The sequence below is a fragment of the Podarcis tiliguerta genome (assembly GCF_965153285.1).
Source record: "Podarcis tiliguerta genome assembly, chromosome: 17".
NCBI classification, from domain to species: Eukaryota; Metazoa; Chordata; class Lepidosauria; order Squamata; family Lacertidae; genus Podarcis; species Podarcis tiliguerta.
The window spans coordinates 35,903,013-35,930,616 of record NC_139550.1 but is presented as its reverse complement, the minus strand read 5'-3'; the positions used below and the strand labels follow the sequence as shown (position 1 = coordinate 35,930,616).

The 27,604-nt window shown below is 48.7% G+C and overlaps 1 protein-coding gene across 2 annotated transcripts in view; it reads left to right on the top strand.

The window, feature by feature from the left end:
- The first annotated feature begins 670 nt into the window (after positions 1–670).
- PRICKLE3 (prickle planar cell polarity protein 3) overlaps positions 671–27,604 on the top strand; it is a 37,675-nt gene continuing 10,741 nt past the window's right edge. The window contains exons 1-5 of one of the 2 annotated variants that reach the window (XM_083419911.1): positions 671–886; positions 11,088–11,173; positions 13,082–13,265; positions 18,734–18,847; positions 26,954–27,091. In XM_083419911.1, coding sequence (XP_083276037.1) covers positions 845–886; positions 11,088–11,173; positions 13,082–13,265; positions 18,734–18,847; positions 26,954–27,091 — 564 coding nt within the window. In that variant the 5' untranslated portion in view covers positions 671–844. Of the gene's footprint in view, positions 887–3,767; positions 5,161–11,087; positions 11,174–13,081; positions 13,266–18,733; positions 18,848–26,953; positions 27,092–27,604 lie in introns of those variants that run through there. The other variant, XM_083419912.1, reaches the window with a different exon arrangement.

Here is a 27,604-nt window from a genome sequence, read left to right as displayed (position 1 = left end):
TTGTTTACCATCATGTTGCAAATGAAGCAGGAGAAAAGCAGCGTTTTAAATAAGCGATTCGTTCGTGCCGCATGGCATGTTGTTAGGGGCCAGTGGCTAAAGCAATCAAACTGAACGAAACGTCTTAATATTCTGTAGGTAAGAGCCGAGGAGGCCGGTAAAAACGCATGGATGTAAGAGGGCAGGTGGCTTGTTCTTAGGTGGCGGGTGAAGGAGTGGCTGGGGTTCTGGAAAGGAAGAATGTGACAGCGAGGCCAGAGGAAGGGAAAACGGATCGCGCTGATAGGAAGCGACAGCAGCGGGCACAGAAAGGGTGCGGGGAAGGGGTCGAAGGAGGGTGATGGATGGGAGGTGACAGCGGGAAAGGACCGGCGAGGACGGGGCTGGAAGAGCCCCGGCTAGCTTGGTGGCGCAATGCAAAGCCACCTGCTCCTCGGGGGTTCAATCCTGCCTGGCGGGTGGTCCCTGACCTCTTCCCGGGTGGCCGCCCCACCGCGCGCGCAGAGGATCGCTCGCCGGATCCTTTTGCGCTCTTGTTCGGCTGCAGAGCCTCGCCATTGCGCGCCTCCAGCACCAAACTGGAGAAGCCGGTAGGAGGAGAGCGGCGCGCGGAGAGGGAGAGGGCGATCCTGCGGGGAGGAGGGACGGGAGCCTTGCGCGTCGCTGGGCAGGCGAAGGGGCGGGCCCGGGTGTCGGGCGGCGGGGAGGGATCGGCACGCAGCACCTCCTCCCCTGGGGAGGGAAGAGCAACGCCGCCGCCGCCGCAGCAGCAGCGCCCGGGCGCAAAGCGGGAGCCTGGAGGTGGGCGCGTCGCCCGGGCGCTGGAGACGGCGGGATCGGGGCCATGTTTCAGCGCGGGTCGCGGCGCCGCCGATCCACCCGAGCCGTGAGTCTTTCTCCCTGCGGAGGCGGCGGGGAAGGCGAGGCGGGGAGCCAGCCTGCCGGGACGCCGACGAGGCCCGCGCCGGTGCTGCGCTCCCTGGCCAGGAAGGGGCGGGCGGGCCAAAGGCACCCCGAGATCGGGGGAAGGGGGTTTCGGAGGGCGGAGAGGGGGGGTCTCCAAGGGGCGTTGCTCCCCCCATTTCCTCTCTCCAAGGGCTAATTGTCTCCGAGGGAATCGGGACCTCTGTGCCGGATCGGACCCGAGGCCTGTCTCGCCCGGCATCCTGTTCCATACAGGAGGCGACCCCCAAGCCGGACCGGAGCGCAGCCGGCCCCTCCAGCGCCTGCTGTTCCCCGGGGCTGCTTCTGATCTCCGTCGTGGCCGGGGGCCGGGGGTCGATTTATTCTCCATGCATTTGTCTGATCTTTTTTTAAAAGCCACCTAGGTGGTCGCTACCACGTGTTGTGGCATTCCAGGGTGGGAAGCAGAATTTCGTCTGTCGCGAATCTCCCTCCCTTCATTTTATAACAGAGGGAGAAAAGCTTGTTTCTATACACTGACTCGATGCTAGGTGTAATTTTATATACCTGTGTTATATCCCCACCCCTTACTCACCTTTTTTTCCAACCCCCAAACACTGCCCTCCAGTCCTCTGATCATTTGGATTGCACTTTTCTGCATCCTTTCTAGCCCCACAATATCCTTTTGAGTTTTTGCAACCTGAATTATACACCATATTGCCAGTGTAGTTCTACCATAGGCTTGTATAAGGGCATTTCAGTATTGACAGTTTTATTTTCAATTTCTTTCCTTGCGATTCCCTAAGGTGGAATTCATCCTTTTCACAGCTGCCACATGTCAAGACAGCATTTTCACTGACCTGTCCTTCACAACCTTACAGCCTCTTTGGTGGTCTGCCATCACTAGTTCAGATCCCGATAAGGTTTAAGTGCAATTAGGATTTTGTGAGAAACTGTGTGAAAACCGTATAAAAACCCAAGTACACAGCTTCTGCAAAGATTTGTTGGCACCTTTAAAGAACTCTAGGAGGATAATGAGACAGGATTTGCCTTTGCAGAAGCCATGCTGATTCTTCAGAAAGGCTTGTTCTTCTATATGCTTGATAATCTTATCTTTAATAATTTCCACCAATTTACCCAGAACAGATGTTAAGCTAATCTGCTTGTAATTTCCTAGATTCCCCCAATTATTATTATTTAAATAGTTTTATATTTGCCACCTTCCAGTCCTCAGGTACAGAGGTCAATTCTAGGGAGAAGTTGCATGTTTTTGTTAAAGACCAGCAATTTCATATTTGAGTTCTTCAAGAACTTTTAGGTGGATACCACCTGGGCTCAGCATTGTGCTAATTTTTAATTTGTTAATAAAGTTCACCTCTGTCACCACAGCCTTGCTAAAAAAGCCACTTCAGGCATAGGCATATTTTGCACTGACATATTGTGAGAGTTTTAAAAGGACTGTTGTACCATAAATAAGGCTTTCTATGGAGCTACTTGGGGACACAGGTGGTGCTGTGGTGTAAAAGACTGAGCCTAGGGCTTGCCGATCGGAAGGTCGGCAGTTAGAATCCCTGCAACAGGGTGAGCTCCTGTCACTCTGTCCCTGCTCTGCCAACCTAGCAGTTCGAAAGCACGTCAAAGTGCAAGTAGAGAAATAGGTACCGCTCCAGCGGGAAGGTAAACGGCGTTTCCGTGTGCTGCTCTGGTTCGCCATAAGCGGCTTAGTCATGCTGGCCACATGACCCGGAAGCTGTACGTCCCTCAGCCAATAAAGCGAGATGAGCGCCACAACCCCAGAGTCGGCCACGACTGGACCTAATGGTCAGGGGTCCCTTTACCTATGTGGTGCAAGGGCCTCCCTTTCCTGTGCTCAGAAGATGCTATGGGGTACTGTGTTGCAGGAGATGGCTGTGAAAGCAATATAGGTTAGATCATGGGTAGACAAACGAACATCTGGGGGCCAGATCCGGCCCAATTGCTTTCTAAATCCAGCCCACAGATGGTCCAGGAATCGTTTTTATTTAAAATGCATCTCTGGGTTATTTGTGGGGCATAGGAATTCGTTCATCCCTCCCCCCAAAAATATAATCTGGCCCCCCACAAGGTCTGAGGGTCAGTGGACTGGCCCCCTGCTGAAAAAGTTTGCTGATCCCCACACCGAGGTATGGGGAGTATGTGTTGTAAGAGTTATTAAAGGGTTGCTACAGATGTCGGGACTCTGGGCAATATAGGGTTCAGTGGGCCCCTGTGTTGTGCCATTGCACTGGCATCCCAAGGCATTTCAGAGGAGTTATATGGCACCAGGTTTGCTTCCCCTCTCCGTTCTAAGGACCAGAGAAGATGCTGAGAAAGGTTGAGGCCTAGAAACATTCTCTAGAGCAGTATGGAGCCTTGTGGGATAATGTGTTGCCCAGCTCATGGAAGGACTGCTGCTGCAGAAAACGCTGTCGGTTCCTGTGCTCCTTGGTTTGGTGGTGTGTGTGTGACCTTGCACACCCTATAGAAACTAAGCTGTGGTTGATGACTTGAGGGAATTCTGATCAGAATTGTTGTAGCTGTTACCCAAGGTGATTATAATGGCTTACTCTGGGGTGCCAGGGCCTTCTGAGGCCCTAATGAGGTGCTATGGGGTACTGTGTTGCAGAGTCCTCAAATAGTGTTCATGAGGCACTTGGACAGTGCTTGCTAGATATTGGGATTCTTGCAAAGAATGTTATAGAGAGGCTTTGGTTTCATCAAGGAAGACTGTTCCTAAACAAAAGCATATTTTAAGGACCAGACTAGCTATTCCTGATCTCTGGAGTAACCCTCCAGATTTTGCTGGACTACAGTGCACATCAGCCCTGGCCATCATGGTTGTAGTTCAACAACTTCTGTAGGTTACCATGTTGCCTACCGCTGCCTTTACTGTTAAGAGGTCCTGGGTGTGCATTCTTATGGCTTTAAAAGAAATTTCTGGAGTGGGCCATGCAAGAGTAAAGTCAGCTTACTTGAGGACTGCAGCAAATTTACTTCAGTGTAAATGGTTTGGTCCCTGCATACCTCTAAAGCACAACCTCCACACCTATGTTCCATCATGGCCAATAACCAAGAGCGTCCGCTTGCACATACCACCCCTGTCCTAAATTTGAGCAGCAATAGCATGTGGATAGATTATTGCATGGGGCCACTTCCTTCTTGAAGACCTCACCAGAGACAATGCTAACCTTTTGTTTTTGTGGGCAGGTGGGGAAGCAGTTGGTGGCTGGGAATAGGAAAGTGTTTATTTTAATACATTTACATATGCTGCACATTCCTATGAAATACTGCCTTTAGTTGTTTTATATCTAGCATATAACCATAGTCTTGATATATCAGTGCTCTGAAATCTGAGACGTTATAGGCAAGGTACATAGGAACTTTCCTTCTACTGGATCAGGCCACTGGCCCATCTAGGCCCGTATTGTCTGCACTGATTGACGGCGGCTCTCCAAGGCCTGAACAGAAAAAATTGATTGTGTGTATGTGCTGGTAGCTGTGGAATCACATTGCCAACAGATCCAAAATGCTTTGGGCTCTTTTCCAGGGCTCACGAGGGATTCTGTGGGTCTCTGAGCTACTGGAGCTTCTACAAAAATTATAGGATTTCGTCTCTTCAATTCATATTTTGCAGAGGATATACATCTGTCCCTAATTCTTGCCGCTATGGCTGACACTGAGTTTTCCCAATAATGGATTGTGTTGTTCTTACAGCATTTTGTATCCCCTTAGTCAAGTGCCATGACGCTCTTGACACTAAATGAGTTAACAGGCAAAGTAACGTTTAAAGCTGTCTCTGTGTGCAATTCATTACAGACATCCGACCCTGCCCTGTTGTTGGGGTCTGCATCACAGGAAGAAACGATTTAATCTCTTCCTGCTCCAGCTGCAAACTCCCTCCTATCCCCACCCCAATGACTGCAAAGCTTGTGGGGGGAGTGGAATTCCCAGTGGTGCCATTAACTTCTCTTCAGCTGGAGTCTGGAGATGAGGACTAAGGAGTTAAACCAAAGGCTTAATGGAAGAGGTGGGGTTTGACAGAAGAGGTAGAAAGGTGGCGGGTTGTGTTTTGAGAGGGAGGGCGTTCTCCAACCAAGGCCTAAGGGGCAAAGAGAGGAGGGGCGGAGGTGTTTAAGAGAGCAGGTGACTTTTCGGCAGCTAACCCCAAAGTCATGGAGTTGAAGGAGTGAAGATCGCAGCTGGCAGGGATCTCTCCGGACGCAAAGGCAGGGAAATAAGGTGGGAAATGAGAAATCAAGCCTGTGAAGGTTGGGTTTGGGGTGATGGGGACTCTGTGCTGCTCCAGGAGAAGACAACCGAGGCAATTATACAGCAAAGGTTCCTACGCTGGAGCTGCCTAGAAGGAGATGATGCACCAGCAGTAAGAAATAGGAAGGTTGTGTTGGACAAGAGAAGGCTCCCCTGTAGCCATGGCAACAGATGTGGAGATGCTGTCATCTCAGGGCCTTCTTCAGGTGGACTTATTGCAGACCTTTAGCAGGAGAGCTAGGGCTAAGTTTTACTCAGAGCAGCCCCTTTGCAATTAATGTGTCTTAATTTCAGTGGGTCTACACTAATTAAGACTTAGTTGAATGCTCACCTGTAGCCCTTAATTTGTTGTGCTCATGTCCCAGTGTTGGGGTGTCCATGGGAGTGGAGGTTTCTGTTGTTTTCCTGCCTTGCCTTTGCCTTGGGGTGGATGGGGACCAGGTTGTTAACTCTCTGACTGGCCTCCTGGCTGACCTGGTTTCCTGGTTCAAGAGCAATCCAGGTTAGGTCCACACCTCTTGTTTGGTTCTGAGGGCTTGGGGCTGACAGGTGCAGTTCGGCAGCTGCAGTGGACACCTTTTGTGGGTGCATAAAGCTCAACCCCACATGATTGCCTCCCCAACAGGCTACCTGCCGACTGTGCCGCTCCTCCTCTCTGTTTTCCATCTATTTTTCTTGGAACGTAGTTGTGGGTTTTGGAGCAAGATATTGGCAGCGGGCGGAGATCCAAAGTTGAAATTGGGCCCAGAGACTCACAAAATTGTGTGTGTAGGTGTCGAATGGGGCTGGTGGGCGGGTTGAGATTGAGCAAGAGAAAAGGATAGAGAGATTGTGTAGGAGCACGAGTTCAATAGGGTTCTCTGTCTTTACAATTGGTAATTCGGTGCAACGCTGCAGCTGGGAGCGCCACAGACCCAAATCCTGCCATAACGGATCAGGAGAGGTCTTTCCCTTTCAGTTAGCGTTGGGATTATTTAAGGCATTTTGGGGTCATGCTGGGCCATGGGGTGGGTAGAGGGCTGGTGGGGGTGGCGTGGGTGAAGGGGTTCTTGAACAGGGAGCAACTGTTGTGTGGGAGAAAGCATAGGGGTCGTATACGATGTTCCCCTAAATCTGGGATTTGGGGGGTGGGGTGGGGGGAGATTGCTTATTACGTCAGCCCTGGCAGATTTGATTTCCCAAAGCTTCATCTGATGAAATAGATCTCCGCCTTCCTTGAAATCCCTTCTAAGCTGCAGGAGGATGGGTAGCGGCAGCAGTTGGCAGATGTGAGGGGGAAAGAATCATCTTGCTTGTGGATACTGTGCAATCTCTCCAGCACCACGGAATAAGTTTTGGTTACAGTTCTGCTTGTTCCTGGTGGTGGCTGTCATCTTTTCGTTCCAAAAACCTTACCTCTGTGGGCATGGGTAAGGGAGCCTTTTCTGAGCAGATATATCTATATCATCTATAGCTATATATGAATCAAAGGGTCACATTCGTTTCTCTATTCGTTTCCGATGGCAAGCTCATTTTTAAAGTTGCTGCAACGGCAGAGCCTTTGAGCATATGCAGAGTGTTTCCCAAAACCGAAGGGCACACTCTTCTGTTGAGAACAGGTTCATAACAACACATGCGTTTAACACACAAACGATCATTTGCTTTATATCTTTATGCTGTGGCAACAGAGTTGAAGACTGAAATTCTGGTAGATGGGTAAAAAGTCTGGCCAGGTAGAGATCATGGTTCCCTAGTTTGCTTTTCCTTATTTTTAAAAGTTTCATGCTGCCAGCTTGAGATGGGTCACATATATATATATATTTTAAAAATGAGAACAATATATAGAGTTGACAGCAGGTAGTTAGAAGTGAAACTTCAGACTTTGGGGCGGGGGGGGGGTGTCTAGGGGTGCCGGGAATGCTTCACTGAGGCGCCAGAGCTAGCCTTTTCTACTGCCTCCATCTTGATTCTGTTGTGCTTGGTTCACCCTTTTTTTCCAAAGGGATTTTTTTCCTGCCCAGTTTCCAGGCACTGCTTCAGCGATTCTTGCCTTGGGGGAAGTGGGAGCGGCTCCTGGCACCTTCTCCCCCCCCCCCCTTTCCTGGTGTGTCATCTTAGCTGTTCATTGGCGCGAGGAAACCCACACCAAAGAGGCAAGACGGATGAAAAGTGGCAGGAAGGGAGAGTTAGGGAAGTTCTTGTTCCGCATCGAGGCCTTTCCACTTTTACCCTGTTTCGCCCCCCAATTATTATTTTTTGAGGCACTTTGCTGCCCACTTTCTCAGCCACCTGCGGTGGCAGGAAGCCAACATCTGGCCTGTTTATGTCTTGCTGAACTGAGCTGAGGCAGGTCCTGGCCTGTGGGTGGCTTCCGGCACCCAAATGAAGTTATGCTTCTCCCACAGTGCCTTGCTGCTCTCAGACGGGAATTAGCTTCCTTACAAATCCTTCTTTAGGCCAAAGTGCAGACAGGATTTCACCCATGAGACTCCGGCTGCTGCGGTTAACAGTCAGGAGTGAATAATAATAATAATAATAATAATAATAATAATAATAATAATTTATTTATACCCCGCCCATCTGGCTAGGTTTCCCCAGCCACTCTGGGCGACTTCCAACAAAATGTTAAAATACAATAGTCTGTTAAACATTAAAAGCTTCCCTAAACAGGGCTGCCTTCAGATGTCTTCTAAAAGTCTGGTAGTTGTTGTTCTCTTTGACATCTGGTGGGAGGGTGTTCCACAGGGAGGGCGCCACTACCGAGAAGGCCCTCTGCCTGGTTCCCTGTAACTTGGCTTCTCACAGCAAGGGAACCGCCAGAAGGCCCTCGGAGCTGGACCTCAGTGTCTGGGCAGAACAATGGGGGTGGAGACGCTCCTTCAGGTATACTGGACTGAGGCCGTTCAGGGCTTTAAAGGTCAGCACCAACACTTTGAACTGTGCTTGGAAACATACTGGGAGCCAATGTAGGTCTTTCAAGACCGGTGTTATGTGGTCAAGGCGGCCGCTCCCCGTCACCAGTCTAGCTGCTGCATTCTGGATTAGTTGTAGTTTCCGGGTCACCTTCAAAGGTAGCCCCACATAGAGTGCATTGCAGTAGTCCAAGCGAGAGATAACTGGAGCATGCACCACTCTGGCGAGACAGTCCACAGGCAGGCAGGGTCTCAGCCTGCATACCAGATGGAGCTGGTAGAGAGCTGCCATGGGCACAGAATTGACCTGTGCCTCCATGGACAGCTGCGAGTCCAACATGACTCCCAGACTGCGCACCTGGTCCTTCAGGAGCACAGTTACCCCACTCAGGACCAGGGAATCCGCCATACCTGCCCGCCTCCTGTCCCCCAAAAACAGTACTTCTGTTTTGTCAGGATTCAACCTCAATCTGTTAGCCGCCATCCATCCTCCAGCTGCCTCCAGGCACTCACACAGGACCTACACTGCCTTCACTGGTTCTGATTTAAAGGAGAGGTAGAGCTGGGTATCATCCGCATACTGATGAACACCCAGCCCAAACCCCCTGATGATCTCTCCCAGAGGCTTCATGTAGATGTTGAAAGGCATGGGGGAGGACAGAACCCTGAGGCACCCCACAAGTGAGAGCCCAGGGGTCTGAAACTCATCCCCCACTGCCACTTTCTGAACAGGGCCAGTGTGAGGGAATAGATTGCCATTAACAAACGTGTGCAGGCATCCTGATTTTGGAAGCACCTGCCCATGTCGGTACAGGCCCCTGTCACTGGGGCCGCAGTCAGGGGACCTTGTAGAAATGTCTCTTAAGTTTAAAATGCTGCTGCCTGAAGGTTTGAGGAGCAGGCTTCAGGCGATCTGCTTTGCAACGGCATACCCTTTTTCCAAGAGACAGCGTAGCAGCCACAGAGCGGGTTCTGCCATGAAGCTCACTGGGTTACCTTGGGCCAGTCAGTGTCTTTTAGCCCGGCCTAGCTCACAGGGTTGTTGTGAGAATAAAATGAGGAGGCGCAGGGCCATGGGCACCAACTTTTGCTCCACGGAGAAATGATGCTGATATAAACGCAGTAATTAACAAATAAATGCTAAATATCTTCTCCTAGGTGCCTTGTACCCGGCATTGCCTGGGAATTCTAAGAAACCCCCCTCCCCCCAAAAATCAGTGCAGTTTTGAAATCTGTGTTTTAAACCAGAGTTTCTTGATCTCAGGAACCATCATGTAAAATTTAGTTAACGCTTTCTTAGCCACTGTCCGTCCAAATGCATAGCAAGTTACCAAAATATCGAAGATGGGGACAGTCACAAAGGCGTGGACAGCTGGTGTCAGAAGGGAACCTGTGTGTGGTTGCCGATTCCTGGTTATTCAGGATTCCTGACCGATGGGAGCAGATGGACAGGGCTGGTGTCAATACTGGTGGAAATGGGGGTTGCACATTGATGGCAATCAACGGGTGCAAACCATAGCGATGAGGGTGTTCTGGCGAGATTGGCAGAGCTGGTGACACACCTGGTGAATGGGTAGCGGTTCTGCTGATGGGTAGATGCTGAACCAAAAACAAACCCCTGTGTTGCAATAAGAACCAAGCCCAACAATACAAACACAACACATAGGCTAATAGTCAAGTCAAGTAACCTTTATTGGCATCACATAAGAACATTCAGAATACATTTAAAATAGCTAGGCCAGTGCGGTCTCGTCGCCACCCCAACAGCGCAGTCACCCGCCAAAGGGCAGAAGAGGCGAGCAATCCGCCTCATCTCTGAGGGTTTCCAGCAAGGGCAGGATCCTGTAGCATACTTCGGCGACAAAAAATCAAATAGAGGAACTTAGTTGCTGTCTAGGTGAGCTCCTGGTCTCTCCCCTGTAATAAGAAGCGCATAACCTCCGTCTCTGGTTTCCATGTTGGAATACATAGATGGTCTAGAAATTGTTGGCGGAGATCATCATACATTTTACAGTTAAGGGCCATGTGAGCTAGAGTTTCCACCAGGTGGGCATCGCATGGGCAGATCCTATCTCCTTCTGCCAAAGCCACAAACCTGCCCCAAAGGAGGTTAGAAGGATTAGAATTGAACCTGGCCAGTGAAAAGGCCCTTCTTTCTTGCGGGTTAAACAAAAATTGTAAATAATTAAGATTAAATTCCTGCACCCAAGAGAGTCGAAAATAAAGAGGGGAGCATGTTTTTTTCCGCAGCTGAGATTAGTTCCTGGCGATCTATGTCCCACAGCCTAGTTTTTCACATGGTCTTGGCGACTGGGAAAGCCACAGCGCCCAGGAGATCCTCTAAAAGCCCGAGTTGTAGGCTAATAGTTAGTAGAGAATATATAATAGAATAATGATTTCATTCAAATTATAGGAATAAGCCAATACTACTGAGGTAGCTCAGTTTTGTTATCATTTATCGGTAGTATGCCTTGTATCTTATTTCCAGCTGATGAAGACTATTACAAAACAGTAGTATCATTCTGGAGACACTGTGCTTTTGAAACCTTTGAGACGTCTTCTGTTGAAACTTTTGAAAGACTATTGTGAGACTGTCTTTAGACATCTGTTTTGAACACAGTTACCACTCTGTTATATTGCACATATGAACTTTGATTGGCTTATTCCTATAATTTGAATGATATCATTATTCTATTCTATAGTCTCTACTAACTATGAGCCTACGTTTTGTGTTTGTATTGTTGAGATGGGTAGATGCTGACTTCCGGGTGTGAATGTGTACTGTCACAATAATACTAACAATTTTATTATTTATGCCCCTCCTATCTGGTTGGGTTCCCCCAGCCACTCTGGGCGGCTTACAGCATCTATATAAACATAGTCAAATATTGAGCATTAAAAACTTCCCGATACAGGGCTGTATAGGGTATTATCTGGTGATACTGGTGGATGTTGGTGCTACTGATGCTTCTGCTGCTAACCTCTTGTCCCTCTGTCCCACAACAGCTGCCTGAGGTGGAGGACCCTGACCGGGGCCAACCGTGTCAGAGGTGCGGAGAGCAGTGCCCAGGCTTCCTAGTGCATGGATGGAGGTAGGAGAATGTGCTGTCCCTCCCTCCCTCCATCAAATCTCCCTCCATCCTCTGTGAGATCTCCCCCTCCCCAACTGTCTCTCTGTTTATTGGACCTCTAGGGATTATTTGTGCTGTGTTGCCCTCCTATGCCATGGGTTGTATCTAACTGGGTCCCTTCTATCACTTGACACCTCCCATGCTGCTTCAAAGGCTCCCCAACCCCCTGGAGCACATATGGGGAGGTGGGCTGCAGAAGGAAAGGGGGGAATAAGCAAGAAATGGCCTCTCCCTCAGCTGTCCAGGGAAGCCTCCGCTGGATTCAAGAGGGCAGAGAAACACAGTTGGATCCAAACCCCTGTGGATCCACAGCCTTTCAGGCTGCCATCTCCTTCCTAGGGAGTAAGTCCCATTGAACACGGCAGGATGGATTTCTGAGCAAGAAGAGAAACTGCAGGGTGTACATCTCTTTCCTCCTTTTCTACCCGGCTGATTTGATTCGCTCTGTCTTGCATGCCTTTCGTTCCTCCCGTCTTGTACTTAGCGCCCTGCCTGCTGCCCCTCAAGCCTTCCTGAACAGAAATCTAGATAAGCAAGTTAAAACCTTCCCCCCTTTCCTGTCACTATGGATTCTCCTTATTCCACATCCTTATTCGTAGCTCTAATTTGTCCCTTGCCTCTCTGTTCGCATTCATGTCTTCCTCTTGCAGACACATCACTCCAGACTCATTTCTCTCTTTCTTTCACATCCAGCCTCCCCCCCTCCCCACAAAAAATTGAATTGCAGCAGGAATGCAGTGGAGTGGAAGAGCCTTTCCTTTCTGTCTCTTTCCATCACTCACTTCATTTCCCCCTGCCCCCCGCCCTGGCGTAGCCCCCATCCCACATCTTTCATTGTCCTCGCTCATTTCCAGGCACTTGTCACGCAGTTGCCTCGCTGTGGTCTTGCTGCCCGCAGAGACTGTAAGACACGGCAAGCCAGGACTCTCTCCCCTTCCTCTCTCTTTAATGAGCTGATGGCCCCGTTTTGCAGGAATAGCACAGCCTGCCGTTGGGGCCCTTTCGCCCCACTCCTGCCTTCCCGTTTTGTGGGGCTGGAGAAATTCTCCTGATGAACTTGTGCTTAACAGTGCGATTGGGGGTGGGCGATTCGTGGGAAGTAAGTGTGGTCTGTGTCATTTGCATTGCAGGGGCCGTGGTAAAACACAAACGTGGGAACTTGCACTGGAAGCCACCCTTGGGGGATTTGCATGAAGGAGTGGGGCAGGTTAAACCACAGGGCCTAGGACTTGCCGATCAGAAGGTCGACAGTTCGAATCCCCGCGACGGGGTGAGCTCCCATTGCTCTGTCCCAGCTCCTGCCAACATAGCAGTTCGAAAGCACGTCAAAGTAAAATAGGTACCACTCTGGCAGGAAGGTAAACGGCGTTTCCATGCGCTGCTCTGGTTCGCCAGAAGTGGCTTAGTCATGCTGGCCACACGACCCGGAAGCTGTATGCCGGCTCCCTCGGCCAGTAAAGCCAGATGAGCGCCGCAACCCCAGAGTCGGCCACAACTGGACTTAACAGTCAGGGGTCCCTTTACCTTTAAGGATGAATTAGCACAGTGGTCCCCCCCACCACCACCCTGCTTTCTTCACACCATCAAGTTTGAACCTATCTTGTTATTCGGCTACTCAAACATCCTGTTTTCCCTTATAACTGGTGGTCACAGCGACATTTGAGGTCTCTGCCTCCGTGTAGACTTGGTGCACCTTTTATATTTGTCAGGGTTGTCTCTCTTAGGGCTCAACAGGCGGGCGATTTATGGCAAAGCGTTGAGGATCTTGAGGCAGCAGTAGAGCTTTGCTGGGCAGCTTGGTTGTCTCAGGGTCTAGTTGGTGTTCAGGGACTGTATCCCTGGAAACATTACGTTTCCCTTCCTCTGCAGGAAGATCTGCCAACACTGCAAGTGCCCAAGGGAGGAGCATGCGGTGCGCATGGTGCCTGTCGACCTGGAGAGGATGATGTGCCGCCTCATCTCTGACTTCCAGCGCCACTCGATCTCAGACGACGACTCTGGCTGTGCCTCTGAGGAGTACGCCTGGGTGCCGCCAGGACTCAAGCCTGAGCAGGTAACCCTAGAGCATCATCTGCACCCGGGTCTGTTTGGGATCCAGGATTGGAACCTCTGTACAGTGGACGCTCGGGTTGCGAACGTGATCCGTGCGGGATGCACGTTTGCAACTCGCAGCGGCGTGTCTGCGCACACGTGGGTTGCGATTCGGCGCTTCTGCGCATGCACAAGCATGATTTAGCACTTCTGCGCATGTGCGACTGCTGAAACCCGGAAGTAACCCGTTCTGGTACTTCCGGGTTTCGGTGGTCCGTAACCTGAAAAAATGCAACCTGAAGCATCTGTAACCCAAGGTATGACTGTATCTTTAAAATTATTTGCAAACAAATAATAGGCTTATTATTGAATCACCGTACTTTTCTGTGTATAAGACTACGGTTTTTTATTTTAAAATCATGCTAAAAAGTGGGGGTCATCTTATACATTGGTAGTGCATAGGGTGGACGTTTGATTGGTTGCTGCTGCAGCTTTCAGTGGCTACTGTGTGTGTTATTGGTTGCTGCATCAAAGGTGTTGTTGATTGGCTGATGCTCTGGCAGTTGGGCAGGTGATTGGCAGCTTCTTCTGGTGATGGGACAGACGGAAGGTGGATTTTGCAACACGTGCTGGTGATCCCCCCTAAAAAAAGCTCAACATCCCTGGGCAATCCTCCGCAAAAAAAGCTGAACAACTCTGTGCCATCTCCCCCATTTTCTTAAATTTGAGTCCCCCAAAATAGGGGGCGTGTTATATACGGGGGCGTCTTATAGATGGAAAATTATGGTAATTTTATTGTCATGTTTATATCTTAGGGTTTTGTGTCCTCAAATGCAAAACTGTCTACTTTGGTCTCAGTTTTGTCCCAGTGTGGCTGTCATGGCTCCCCCAACACACACACACTATCCACAGGTAGGGGGCCATAGTTTGGTGAGTGTCCTGAGTGCCTTTGCCTTCCCATCCAACTTGGAACTACAGTTCCCAGAGTTCCCAGGAAGAGGAGGGAATGACTTCCAAAGCTAGTTTAAGTCTGTAGTGTAAATTGGAGGCCTTCAAAGCTGCGGTTTCATGTCACATGGCTTTTCTCTTTGAAGGAGGTCACGGAGATAAGTGAGGAAGTAATTGGTAAATTTCAGAAGGAGAAAAATATATGCTCTGTGCTGTTGGAGCCCTGCTAAGTCAAGAGGAGGCAGTTCTTATGAACCCCTCTGGGCCTTTCTGACCCAGAAGCCTTGCTACACCCTTGGCCACGTCATGATAATCTAAGATTATAATAATACCCTTTAAACTACAAGCTGTTCTCTTTGTGTTATTAAGGCTGGTTGTTAGAAGGGGGAGGGAAAAGCAGAGGCTGGTGACTATAGTAAATAACCACACCGAGACACAAACGCTGGCCTTTGGGATCCAGGATTCCCGTTCTCCTTAAGGAGTTAAATTAGATCCACCGCCAGACAGGAGCCAATTCGACCTGGGAGGGAGTGCAGGCAGCTGCCCTGGAGGGTAGAATTCCACAGGCTCCAGGTTAACCAGGAAAATCTTCTAGGGAGAGCCCAGTCCTCTGCCCACCCACTCAAGACATTTCAGGGTCATTTGGTCTGGAGAGGGAGGGGGAATCGCCCCAGCCCTTTCCCCTCATTTCATATAACTGAACGGAGGGAGAACCCCCTTCCCTTAGGAACAGGTGAAATGGAAAGTGCAGTCAGGAAAGCACTTGGGAAGAACATTCGTTATATATTTATCGCCTACCTTCGGCAGCATAAATGCTTACCCTCAAGTTCACCCTCACAATAACCCTGTTAGGTAGGCTAGGCTGAGAGATGATGACTGGCCCAAAGTCACCCAGAGAACTTTCCCCCCCAAAAGCTATTTCTTATTAAAGCTCGAAAAACAAAGAAAAAGCAATATACAGAAATAACATCAAATATCAAGCATGTTTTAATAGAAAAACTAAAAGAAAGAAAAAGAACAGACTTCCCATTCTCCGTCTATCAGCTTAAAAAAGTTATTTAAAACTCTTACAGTCATACCTCGGGATAAATGTGCTTCAAGTTAAGTATTTTTGGGTTGTGCTCCGCGGCGACCTGGAAATAACGGAGCGCGCTACTTCCGAGTTTCGCCGCGTGTGCATGTGCAGATGATCAAAATGACGTCATGTGCATGCACGGAAGCGGTGAAACGCGACCCACAGATGTGCAGACGCGGGTTGCGTTCGCTTCAGGATGTGAACGGGGCTCCAGAACGGATCCCATTCGCATCCCGAGGTACCACTGTACTCCGTAATAACATCCAACTTGCCTAATCTCCTTAAATAGAATAGAATAGAATAGAATAGAATAGAAATTTATTTGTCATTGTCCGTATATACACAGTATACACAACAACGAAAATCAAACACCCACCCAAAGACCGGCTTCACATACACATTTGCACGTACCTCCAACACTCTCATCCCATTCAGACATAATCTGTAAAACATACATAATCCAGAATATAACATGACCTATTAAAAGCATAACATGACCTAAACCCTATCTCATTCCTTCCTACTCCCTACTTGCTATTTCTTACAACTGGCCCTGAGATCATTATTTAGTGCAATCAGAGCTCTTGGATAGAAACTATTCAGAAGGCGTGTGGTTCGTGTTTTCATTGTCCTATATCTTCTGCCCGAAGGCAACAGTTCAAAGAAGTTGTGAGCAGGATGGGTGGGATCTCTCAGGATATTGTGTGACTTCTTCAAAGTGCGAGACGTGAAGATCTCATCCAGGGTTGGTAGCTGGAGCCCTATAACATTCTGGGCAATTTTTGTTATTCTCAGTAAAGCTTTTTTATCCGTTTCAGAGCTGCTTCCATACCACGATAATATACTATAGGTTAAGACCTATAGTCAACCAGTGCATTTTTTTGACTGCGTGGGGAATGGAACCGAGGAGGTTCTGCTCAGCATAGACCCACTGAAATGAACAGACATTAGTAAGTTAGGGCCATTAATAACTAGCAAATACTAATCATTATGAACATGTTCACACGTCATGGTAAATCAGTGAATGGTTTACTGTAATGCACCTACCTGGACTGTTTATCTCTTCTTTGCTCGCATCCAGAGAAAACAATTAAGCCCAACCAAGGATTGTGGTCTGTTTCATATCAACAAACGACAATCAATAAACTGGAGCAAATCTTCAGTGCAGATCATAGTTCGTTGGGACAAAGCAAACCACAATTTCTAGTTCAGATGTACTGCTAAGCCAGGGATCTTGGTTTGTTTCTGTAATGGTTCTAGGGGTCGCTCGTGCGTAAATCGGCGCCACACCTGGGTGGGTTGCCTGAGTGAACCCTTTCTGTCTGGACAGCCACTCGCCCGTGGCTGCCTCAATCGCTGGCAGAATCCGTCAGTGGTCGTTTCTTGAACTTCTTCCAGCATAGAAGTTCTTTGACGCCAAGTCTCCGCCTACTCTCCCTGCGCGGAAGCCTTCTGCGCAGGGAGGGTGTGGGCATCGGAGGACCCGTGCTCTCCCCGCTGGTCCCCGGCGAGGAGTCTTGGAGCCACCTCGCCGATTCCCCCATCTGCCCCCCTCCTCCAGTGGTGCTACGCTGATTTCCTTCCCCAGAAGATGTGCTGCTTCTCTCCCTCCCGGGACGCTCTCCGGAATCCCTCTGGAGCCCTCCCTCTCCTTCTGGCTCCGATGGCAGTTCCCTGACAGTTTCCTTCCATCACAAGCAGTAAGGAGAAAGGCAGGTGCGATTCACTTAGACAACAAGCCATGGATTATTCCTGGCTTACTGTGACGTGCAAACTATGATGGGCTGTGTGTGGGATCAAAATCCCTTGACCTGTCAGTGCGAGGATTCCCACTAGTGCAACGAGACTTTCCCCACTTCTTCTCCCACCACACACACCCTGGACCCTCCTCAAATCTGCTCTGGGGGGCTGGAGGGGAACCCCCAGAAGAGATTTAGGGGGCTCACAGTGGGAGTGAAGTCCTGTTGCACTGGAAGGATGGCTACATTGGATACAAGCCTCTATCTTGCAAAGGGTAAGAATTTTTCACTGAGAGCTCATTGTTGAAAAGCAGTGTATAAATGTTCCAAATGAACGTATGAAGGGTTGTTTTTTCCTTTTGTCGCAAGTGTTTTCCTTCTCTGACTAACCCATAATTGTGTAGGGCAGCAATTTTTTGTGTGTATTGAGAAGGGGGACTAATAGAATGCATTCAGGGACACATTTCTAGTGAGGAGAAAAACTACTTCTGTAAGATGCAAATTCAGTCCCTCCACTCATCCCCAGAGCAAAGATGACATTGGGTTGGATCCAGACTAGCAGTGCAACCCCATAGGAGTGTATTCAGAAGTGTGCCCCATTGAGCACAGAATTGCAGATTCATTTAGTTGTACTTAGGTCCCATTGAAATCAGTGGATCAAGTGATATTCTAAATTTCAGAAGCAATTTACTGGGTCAACTGATGTTCTAAAATTTTCAGGCTAGGATAATCGGTGCACTTTTTATTTTAAAGGAAGTCGTTTGGCCTGATCTTTACCTTAATAAAGTTGAGGATTGTTCAGGACAAAATGGTAGGAAGTTTTTAAAAAGAGGCGGTGTCAATTTAATTACAAACCAGTTGCTGCCTTTTTTGTAGGGGGTGTGCTGTGAAATCTGATCACTTCAGCAAGGCCAGGCTGTAATCTGATTAGCACAGCTCTTGTTTTAAGCTGATTACTGAGAAACATTTCTTTAAGACTTTCCATTGCTTTCATTGTATAAGGTGTTTACCCTGCTTATCTTGTTGATTATCAGGAGAACCCATGGGGTATGTTGACTAAGAGAGAGTGCTTTTTCTGAGGCCATGCGCTGAGCTTATGAGCTCAGAGTGGTCTCTATCCCCTGCACCTGAGTAGCTCTCCCTGCGCACTGTTTGGAGAGTTGCTAGGAGTCCCGTTCTCCTTATAGAGCTACAATTCTCAGAGTTCCCTGTGAAGAAGGACCGATAGTTAAACCACTCCTGGAACTGTGCTTCTGTGAGGGCAATAGGGCATCTTCTAACAACTCTCAGTACCCTTAGCAAACTACACTTCCCAGGATCCTTTGGGGGGAAGCCATGGCTGTTTAAAGGGGCATCATTTTGCTTTAAACATGTGATATGAATGTAGCCCAAGCATGGCCAAACTTGGCCCTCCAGCTGTTTTGGGACTACAGTTCCCATCATCCCTGACTACTGGTCCTATTAGCTAGGGATGATGGACGTTGTAGTTCCAAAACAGCTGGAGGGCCAAGTTTGGCCATGCCTGATGTAGCCTGAAGGAGATCACCGCGTCAATCCAAATTCGCTTCCACATTCTGAACATTCCTGTAAAGAACTTGCCTTCCTTGGACTCCTGGAAAACTTGGAGACGGAGCAGAAGGCCTCTGCTTGGGCTGCTGGGCAGCAGGACTCTAGCCCTTGTGAGCCTCACTTCTGGTCTCCCCTCTTTGACCCACTCTTTACCTCCAGGTCTATCAGTTCTTCAGCTGCCTCCCAGAGGACAAAGTCCCCTACGTCAACAGCCCTGGGGAAAGGTACCGCATTCGCCAGCTGCTCCACCAGCTTCCCCCCCATGACAGCGAGGTGAGAAGGGCATTTTATTATTCCACACTGAGAAGGAACAGGATGATTTAAGAGGGAATGGGTGTGCCTGCGAGCTCAGAGGGGTCGTATTGGCAGTACCTCGGGTTAAGAACTTAATTTGTTCTGGAGGTTTGTTCTTAATAATAATAATAATAATAATAATAATAATGTTTATTTATATCCCACCCTCCCCAGCCGAAGCCGGGCTCAGGGTGGCTAACAACAATCAAATAATCAAATAATCCAACATTCTAAAAACATTTCATTATAAAAATTAATTAAAATCAAATTAATGGCAACCGTTAAGCAAAATTCTGTGCAGGTTGCCAGAGGAGGGAGTCAGGCTGGGCCCTGACCAAAGGCCTGGTGGAACAACTCTGTCTTGCAGGCCCTGCGGAAAGATGTCAGGTCCCGCAGGGCCCTAGTCTCTTGGGACAGAGCGTTCCACCAGATCGGAGCCGCAGCTGAGAAAGCCCTGGCTCTAGTTGAGGCCAGCCTAACCTCTCTGAGGCCTGGGACCTTCAGGATGTTCTTAACCTGAAGCACCACTTTAGCTAATGGGGCCTCCTGCTGCCACTGTGCCACCGCCATACAATTTCTGTTCTCATCCTGAAGCAAAGTTCTTAACCTGAGGTACTATTTCTGGGTTAGCAGAATCTGTAACCTGAAGCGTCTGTAACCTGAGGTACCACTGTACGGATTTTGCAGCAGAATTCAAAAGGATGCTGTAAACTGGGGTCAAACGACAACTCTCATCAGTCCCATCCAGTGCTGGCTGGGGATGATGGGCATTGTAGTCAAACAACATCTCTAGGCCAACAGGTTGATGACGGGTAACCCTGTGGGTGGTGACCAGATGTACGTTTTGCAAGCTCCGTCATTGAAGGCTGCAACTGAGGCCCTGCTGTTAGTCCACTACTTTTAGAAATACAGCTGGCAGGCGCTAGGGACAGGGCCTTTTTGGTGTTTTTGCCTCACATTTATGGAATTTCCTCCCTGGAGAGATCTTTCTTTCTGTTTGAGAAGTGGGTTTTGGAAAGTTTTCTTCAGACACGTATTTGTTGCAGATTTTCTCTCTGTGTCTGCTGTTTCCTTATTGCTGGTTTAGTGTGTTTATTAATTGCTTTGAGTGCATTGATAATGATATATTTTTTAGTAATCATTTTATTATTTGTACTCCGCCCACCTGACTGGGTCGCCCCAGCCACTCTGGGCGGCTTCCAGCATATACAAAAACATAAAAGAATGTTAAAAACTTCCCCATACAGTAGAAAATTAACATTCATTTTCTTCGACTAGGAGCTGGCAACTCTCATTCATTCCTTTGTTCGTTTGTTTAATTAGGTTTAATTAATTAATTAATTTTATAATTGAATTAATTAATTACTTTTATAATTGAATGATTTTAGAGTGTTGTTTGTGCTGTACTTTTGTACTGTTTTATTGTTGTTAGCCACCCTGAGCCCGGCTTCGGCTGGGGAGGGCGGGATATAAATAAAATTTATTATTATTATTATTATTATTATTATTATTCATTCATTCATTCAAAGGCGGCAGTGCCCTCCTATTATGTGGGGCTGCCCTTGATGACTGCCTGGAGGTCTCCGTGCAAAGTCCTGGCCGGGGCAAATGGCTGGGAGCACATCAGTTAGGGCTCAATGTCTTCATCGGCTTCACATGACTTTCAGGACTCAATTCTGTATGCGTCTTTTGATTTATAAAGCCCTTACGGCCTTCAGGCCTGCATACCTCAGAAACTGCTTTCTCTGCTTTTCATCTTTGCCTTTTCAGATCTACTGAGAGCACCTTTGTGACTGTCACAATCCAGGCACTGTGTTTGAACAGCAAGGGCGTGTACAGAGGCGCCCTTGGTGGCTGCCCCACGGCTGTAGAAAATCCCCCTAGGGGCTGTTTCAAGTCCAAACCTTAAGACTTTATAGAGCAACTTTGCAAAATGCTTCCATTAGCAGCCCAGGGTTCCTAATCGCAAGGAAGAGGCTTCTACACGTACCGTCCTTTATTATTATTATTATTATTATTATTATTATTATTATTATTATTATTTATTATTATTTATACCCTGCCCATCTGGCTGGGTTTCCCCAGCCACTCTGGACGACTACCAAACGAATATTAAAATACTGTGATACATCAAACATTAAAAGCTTCCCTAAACAGGGCTGCCTTCAGATGTCTTTTAAAAGTCTGGCAGTTGTTCTCTTTGACATCTGGTGGGAGGGCGTTCCACAGGGAGGGCGCCACTACCGAGAAGGCCCTCTGCCTGGTTCCCTGTAACTTGGCTTCTCGCAGTGATGGAACCACCAGAAGGCCCTCAGCACTGGACCTCAGTGTCCGGGTAGAACGATGGGGGTGGAGACGCTCCTTCAGGTATACTGGACCATAATGTTGTATGTGGGACTGCTGGATAGGTGGGGGCTGCAGGCTGGGCTAGTCTAGGGGTTTGGCACACTTCTCCCTCACATGTTAAGGAATGCATGTGGGGGTGCTTGTCTCCCCACACCTATTGCTTTTGAACTTCTTATCCTACAGGTGCCACATTAATACCCGTTCCGTATTTGTGAGAATTTGATCTTTTTAGTGTGGCGGCACCTGCTAAAAACATCCTTATTTAGGCAAGCCTACGCAAGGTGGCACTGAGCCTCTTGGACTTGCCGATCAGAAGGTCGGCGGTTCGAATCCCCACGACGGGGTGAGCTCTCGTTGCTCGGTCCCTGCTCCTGCCAACCTAGCAGTTCGAAAGCACCTCAAAGTGCAAGTAGATAAATAGGTGCCGCTCCGGCGGGAAGGAAAATGGTGTTTCCATGTGCTCCTCTGGTTTCAGTGTTCCATTGCGCCAGAAGCGGCTTAGTCATGCTGGCCACATGACCTGGAAAAACTGTCTGCGGACAAACACCAGCTCCCTCGGCCACTAAAGCCAGATGAGCGCCGCAACCCCAGAGTCGTTCGCGACTGGACTTAACTGTCAGGGGTCCTTTACCTTTTTACCAGCTGCTTTGAAATGCTGATGTGAATTTTAACATATTTTAGAATTTTAACCTATGGTATGTTTTTAAAGTATTGTTGTAATTTTTCCTTGCTTTTATCTTTTTATAAAATGCTTTGGGGGTGGTATGTTGATTTTTTACAATCAAATGGTATATAAATTTTATGAAATAAATGATGATGATGATGATAAACAGTCCTACTTCCCTTTCCAAACTTCATTTTTAGAGATCTCCCCCCGCCCTCCTCTCCCCAACTTGGGCTTGCCATCCGTTTGGCAGGGGGGAGTTTATAGATCCTTTCATGCAAACCAAGGGCCCACAGAGGTGGGAAACTAGTTACCTTCTGTATGTTGCTAGACTACAATTCCCATCATCCCTGGACCACTGGCTATACTGGCCTGGGCTGATAGGAATTGGAGTCCAGCAAGATATCTGGGACGCGGGTGGCGCTGTGGGTTAAAGCCTCAGCACCTAGGGCTTGCCGATCGAAAGGTCGGCGGTTCGAATCCCCGCGGCGGGGTGCGCTCCCGTTGTTCGGTCCCAGCGCCTGCCAACCTAGCAGTTCGAAAGCACTCTCGGGTGCAAGTAGATAAATAGGGACCGCTTACTAGCGGGAAGGTAAATGGCGTTTCCGTGTGCGGCTCTGGCTCGCCAGAGCAGCGATGTCATGCTGGCCACGTGACCTGGAAGTGTCTGCGGACAGTGCTGGCCCCCGGCCTCTTGAGTGAGATGGGCGCACAACCCTAGAGTCTGTCAAGACTGGCCCGTACGGGCAGGGGTACCTTTACCTTTACCTTTAAGATATCTGGAGGGCAGCAGGTTTAACAATTGCCAGCTATAGAATTGGAAAGGAATTTCCCCAGGGTGGGTGTGTTTGTTTTGCTTGCTTGCTTGAGGTGGGGATTTTTATTTTTTATATATTTTTTGCCTTCTCACTTTCTGTGTGTGGCTTTTGTTCTCTTGCTTTCAGTCATCAGCAGGTATCTGCTCTGCAGGCAGTGTGTTCTCGCTCTCTGTTTGCGATCTGCACTACTGGGATTAATCTGTGTGTGTGTGGCAGGCTGATAATCAGGGTGGAAAAAAGCAGGCATTCTTCTCCAAATGGGTCCTGTGTGTTCTGCTAATTAATGCACAGCACTTCATGTAGTCTGTTTCCCCACCGCTTTCCTTTTTAAAAATTATTCACCAAGGTAATCCAGATCTTTCATCAAGGGGGATTTTCATTTTTCAGAATGTAAAAACCATTGCAAGTCACACAGATGTGTTCCCTCCCCAGCGCCCTCACTTTGGACACTTTTCACGAAGCGTGGTTCACATACTACGTCTCAATAAGGGCTAGAAATGTTTAATGAAAACTAGAGGTCTTCAGGGGTCAGCAAACCTTTTCAGCAGGGGGCTGGCCCACTGTCCCTCAGACCTTGTGGGGGGGCTGGACTATATTTTGAAAAATATATATGAATGAATTCCTTTGCCCCATAAATAACCCAGAGATGCATTTTAAATAAAAGCACACATTCTACTCATGTAAAAACACGCTGATTCCCAGACCGTCCGCGGGCCTGCTTTAGAAGGCGATTGGGCCGGATCCGGCCCCCGGGCCTTAGTTTGCCTTCCCATGTCTTAGGAGGGGAAACAGTTTCCACACTTGAACAGGGCTGCTGAGCATTCCCAGCGCTGATTGTATGTATGCGGGGGAAAGAGTGAAGGGGGGAGATCTGTGGCCTGGAGGGTCTCCTCCACTTCAGATTGTAATCGGATGAAGGTTGCTGTGCTAAATACCTTTGCCCTTCCCATTCACAAGGCTCTTGTCTGTTGCTCCCAGGGGGCTGGATTAATGATTAGGCTAAGTGCTCTCCAAAGGAGAGGAGCAGCACAATGCCATTTCGCAGCCTCGCTGCTCGAAATTGCTAGGCCAGGTCTGCACAATGGACGGCTAAGGACGTCACCAGCAAAACACTTTCCCCACAGTCGTGGGGAAGGGCTGGCTTATGATGGGGACGCAGACAGATGGTGTGTAGTGACCATTTACTGACTGGAAATGTAAAATGCTGTTTGCGCAGGCTTTTGTTTTTATTTTATTTGTATCCTCTCTTTTCGCTTGCTAGGAGCCTGGGGTCTTAACCTGGCTGTTTTTGTGATATTACGGGCACACGTGTGCTGGGTTGCTTGGGTGAATTGTAGAGTGGCAAGGACCCCCAAAGGTCATCTAGTCTAACCCCCTGCAATACAGGAATCTCAGCTAAAACATCCACGACAGGTGGCCATCCAACCTCTGCTTAAAAATCTCCAAGGAAGGAGAGTCTGCCACCTTTCATGGGAGTCCGTTCCACTGTCAAACAACTCTTACCGTCAGAAAGTTTATCCTGATTTTTTAGCCAGAATCTCTTTTCTTGTGACTTGAAGCCATGAGTTTGAGTCCTGACCTCCAGAGCAGCAGAAAACAAGCTTGCTGCATCTTCCATGTGGCAGCCCTTTAGATATTGGAGGGTGCTCTTCTTTTCTCCATTGTGCTTGTATTCAAACCACCAGGCTTGGGCTCTCTTTATACTTGCTTGTTACCAGGAACTGGTGCTCTGTCCGTTAGTTGTCTGGATTTGATAGGCTGCCAGGTGGTGTTGACCTGGCTTCACCTTGTGAGTGGATGGTTCTCCATTTACGTCGGTGGTGAGGAATTTGTAGTGGCCTCCATCAACCCCAACCAGCATCGCCGATAGCCAGGGATGATGGTGGTTGTAGCCCAGGGGTAGGTAACCTCAGGCCCATGGCGGTTGTTTAACCGGCCCACGAGCCACCCGCTCGGTAAGACCCCATGCGCTGTGCTAAACCAGCATGGCATGGGGACTCGCTTCTGTGGTGCCAGAAATCTCATTTGCGCATGTGCAGACGCAGGAAATTGTGTCTGCGCAGATGCAGACGCCGGAAATTGCGGGCGCGCGCTCACACACACGCAATCCGGCCCACAGAGGGATCTCCACTGGAGTGAACCGGTCCAGGCAAGGTAAACCTTGCCGACCCCTGTTGTAATCCAACAAAATCTGGAGGATTTCAGGTTCCCCATCCCTGGTGTAGACACACAAACACAGAAATACCTTAATCTTTAGCACTCTGTGAGATTTGTAGAGGTAAGAGGAAAACGTTGGCACCTGAACTTCTGGTAAGAAAGCTGTCACTGGCCATGATTCCTACGGGCGTGGAGTGGCATCGCTATCCCTTGGCGACTCTGAGGTGAAAATCCTCTGTATTTGGTGTTACGCTAGAAAACCACTTCTCGTTCATATTGGAAGTTCTGATAAGGGTGGCGCTGGGATTATTTCACAGCAAAGAGTGACCTGACTCCTACAGAAATGGCGTCTTTGGAGGCCTGTGCCCTCTCCACCCTGTATAGACCTCGCTTTTGCTTTCTTTGTGGGTCCTTTTCTCTGAAACCAAAGGAGCAAGGCTGGCAAACACAGGGAGATGAGGGAACTGGAAGAGTTTCTGCACACGGAGAGATTGAAAAAGATTAGGGCTCTCGAACCTTCCCAAGATGATGATGATGGGGAGGGGGGAAAGGATCAGATAAAGATCCTGATTAGTATTAGAGAAACCAGCTGTGGGGACTGCGGTTTATCCTTCCTTGTAATGAGAGGGCTGGAAGACGCCCGATGATGCCATTCAGCATTCTGGAAACAAGGGTACAGTAGTGATTTCCTCATTCAGGGAGCTATAAAACAACATGGCCCTTTGCCAAGGGATTTTGGGAAGGCCGGCTAGTGCCAGGCAAGTCCTCATCCCACAGTCCTCATCCCACAGGTGCCAGGTTAACAAAGCTTGGCTGCCATTCCAAGGATGTGCCTTGGTTGGCTGGAGCCCAAGGCTGAGTATCTGGTGGGTTCCCCCAGGTGGGGAAGGAGGGTGGGGCAAGGACGAGACAGGTAGGCCAGCATTTGATGGGAACTGCAACACTGTGCAACCCAAGAGGATTCTATAGGCGTTGTCCCACGTCCGTCCATTGGTAGCCAATCAGGATGGAAGGAATGGAGGGAGGGAGGGAGGGAGGGTTAAGGTGGCCTCTGTAGTTTATTTACCTCCAGGACCTGGCCTAGAGTTCCCAGTTTGAATCTCACCACATTTTTAAACGGGGACTAAAAACCAAGTTTGGGTTTCAAAAAGTAAGACACAACCTGTGATTGAGGCGATGGCTGTTAGGGGGACACAAGCTAAGAGTCAAGTTCAGAATCTCTCCCGCCCCCCTCAAAAAAACCCCCCTGTCATTGTCAAAAGCTGAAGGTGAACTCTATCACAGTCTGCACTTGGGAATGGGAAAGAAGACAGACATTTCAAAATGGCGCTGAGAGAGTAGGGATTGACTTGCACCATTCCCCTGCTGCTGTGTCACAGACACCATTAGATGCTGTACAGTAGTTAAGATGGCAAGCCCATCGGGGCAGAGCCCTGCCTTGCTTCTTAATGTTAACTCTGTAAATCGCCGTGTTACGTCGGTGGTGCTTTGTAAATAATAACAGCATCATTCCAAAAGGGGCGAATTGTGTTTTCTTAGCAATTTGCAGCTTCAGTGCAGGAAAAATACGATTTTCCAGGGACAGTTTTGATGGTGGAGGCCACACTATCTGAATCCCACCCACCTCCATTTGCAGATTGTATGGGTAACCACGGTGAATTCTCTGTGTTAAGACGTAGTCTGGAAAAAGACCTTCAGATATGCACTGACATCTCTTTCCCGCTTTGACGTGCTGTGCGGTTTCATCCTTGCAGGGCAAACATTTTATTTATTTTCCTTCTTATAAAGTTTCACCTTCCCTCGGGTCACTGCCTGGCTGCAGGGCTGTGTGGCTCTACTTGTTGCTGCTGCCTTTGATCTTTGTGCCCCAGGCCTGGAACCAGAGTGAGAGCTAAGCAGCTGAGTCCTCTTTTTTTTGGTCTTGGTTTTAATTACAACATGTCTTTTTCTTTGGGGGCTCCCTTTGGGGACATAGGCAAAGCGCCTCTGGAACAGCAGCAGACACCCTGCCCCAAAGACGAGAAGACATCTTGACAGTATTGCTTTGGGCCCTCATTGACTAACTCTTCTCTCCCCTCTCCCCAAAAAATCTCTGCACAGGCTCAGTATTGCAGCTCTCTGGAAGAGGAAGAAGCGAAAGAACTGAAGTTATTCTCACAGCAACGAAAGCGAGAGAACCTGGGACGTGGGACTGTCCGCCTCTTCCCCGTCACCATAACCGGAGCCATTTGTGAGCAGGTATTGGGCCTCACTCTGGCACTGCCAGTGTCAACACAGTTTGAGAACCAGGGCAGGGTTGAAGAATGGTTGGGAGACTGAACACAGAGAAGTCTTCAGAGCCAAGCTAGGTATCTGGCAGAAGACCAGTGGGGCTGGCAGCCCAGTCCACTGCTGAACATCGAGAAAGCAGCAGCAGCAGCAGAGAGGGTCTGGGATTTTGGAGAGGGGAAGTAGAAGGTGGGAGAAACTTGCTTAGCCCTTTTTCTGCTTGCCACTTCTCACCATGTGTTCCACACTCCCTGGGTCAACTTTGCCCAGCTGGCGTCTCCAGACATGGCGTACTCAGACTGAGGGGAGGAAAGCAGGCAGAAGCGGTCACCCTTTCCCTTCAAATTGTGGCCTCCTCCTCTGCCCCATACTAGTTTCTTTTTTCTTTTTTAATAATTTTTTTATTAGTTTTAACATATCATTTTCAACAGTAATTAAACATACTTTTACATCTTACACAATTTTTTTGGACTTCCATCAGTC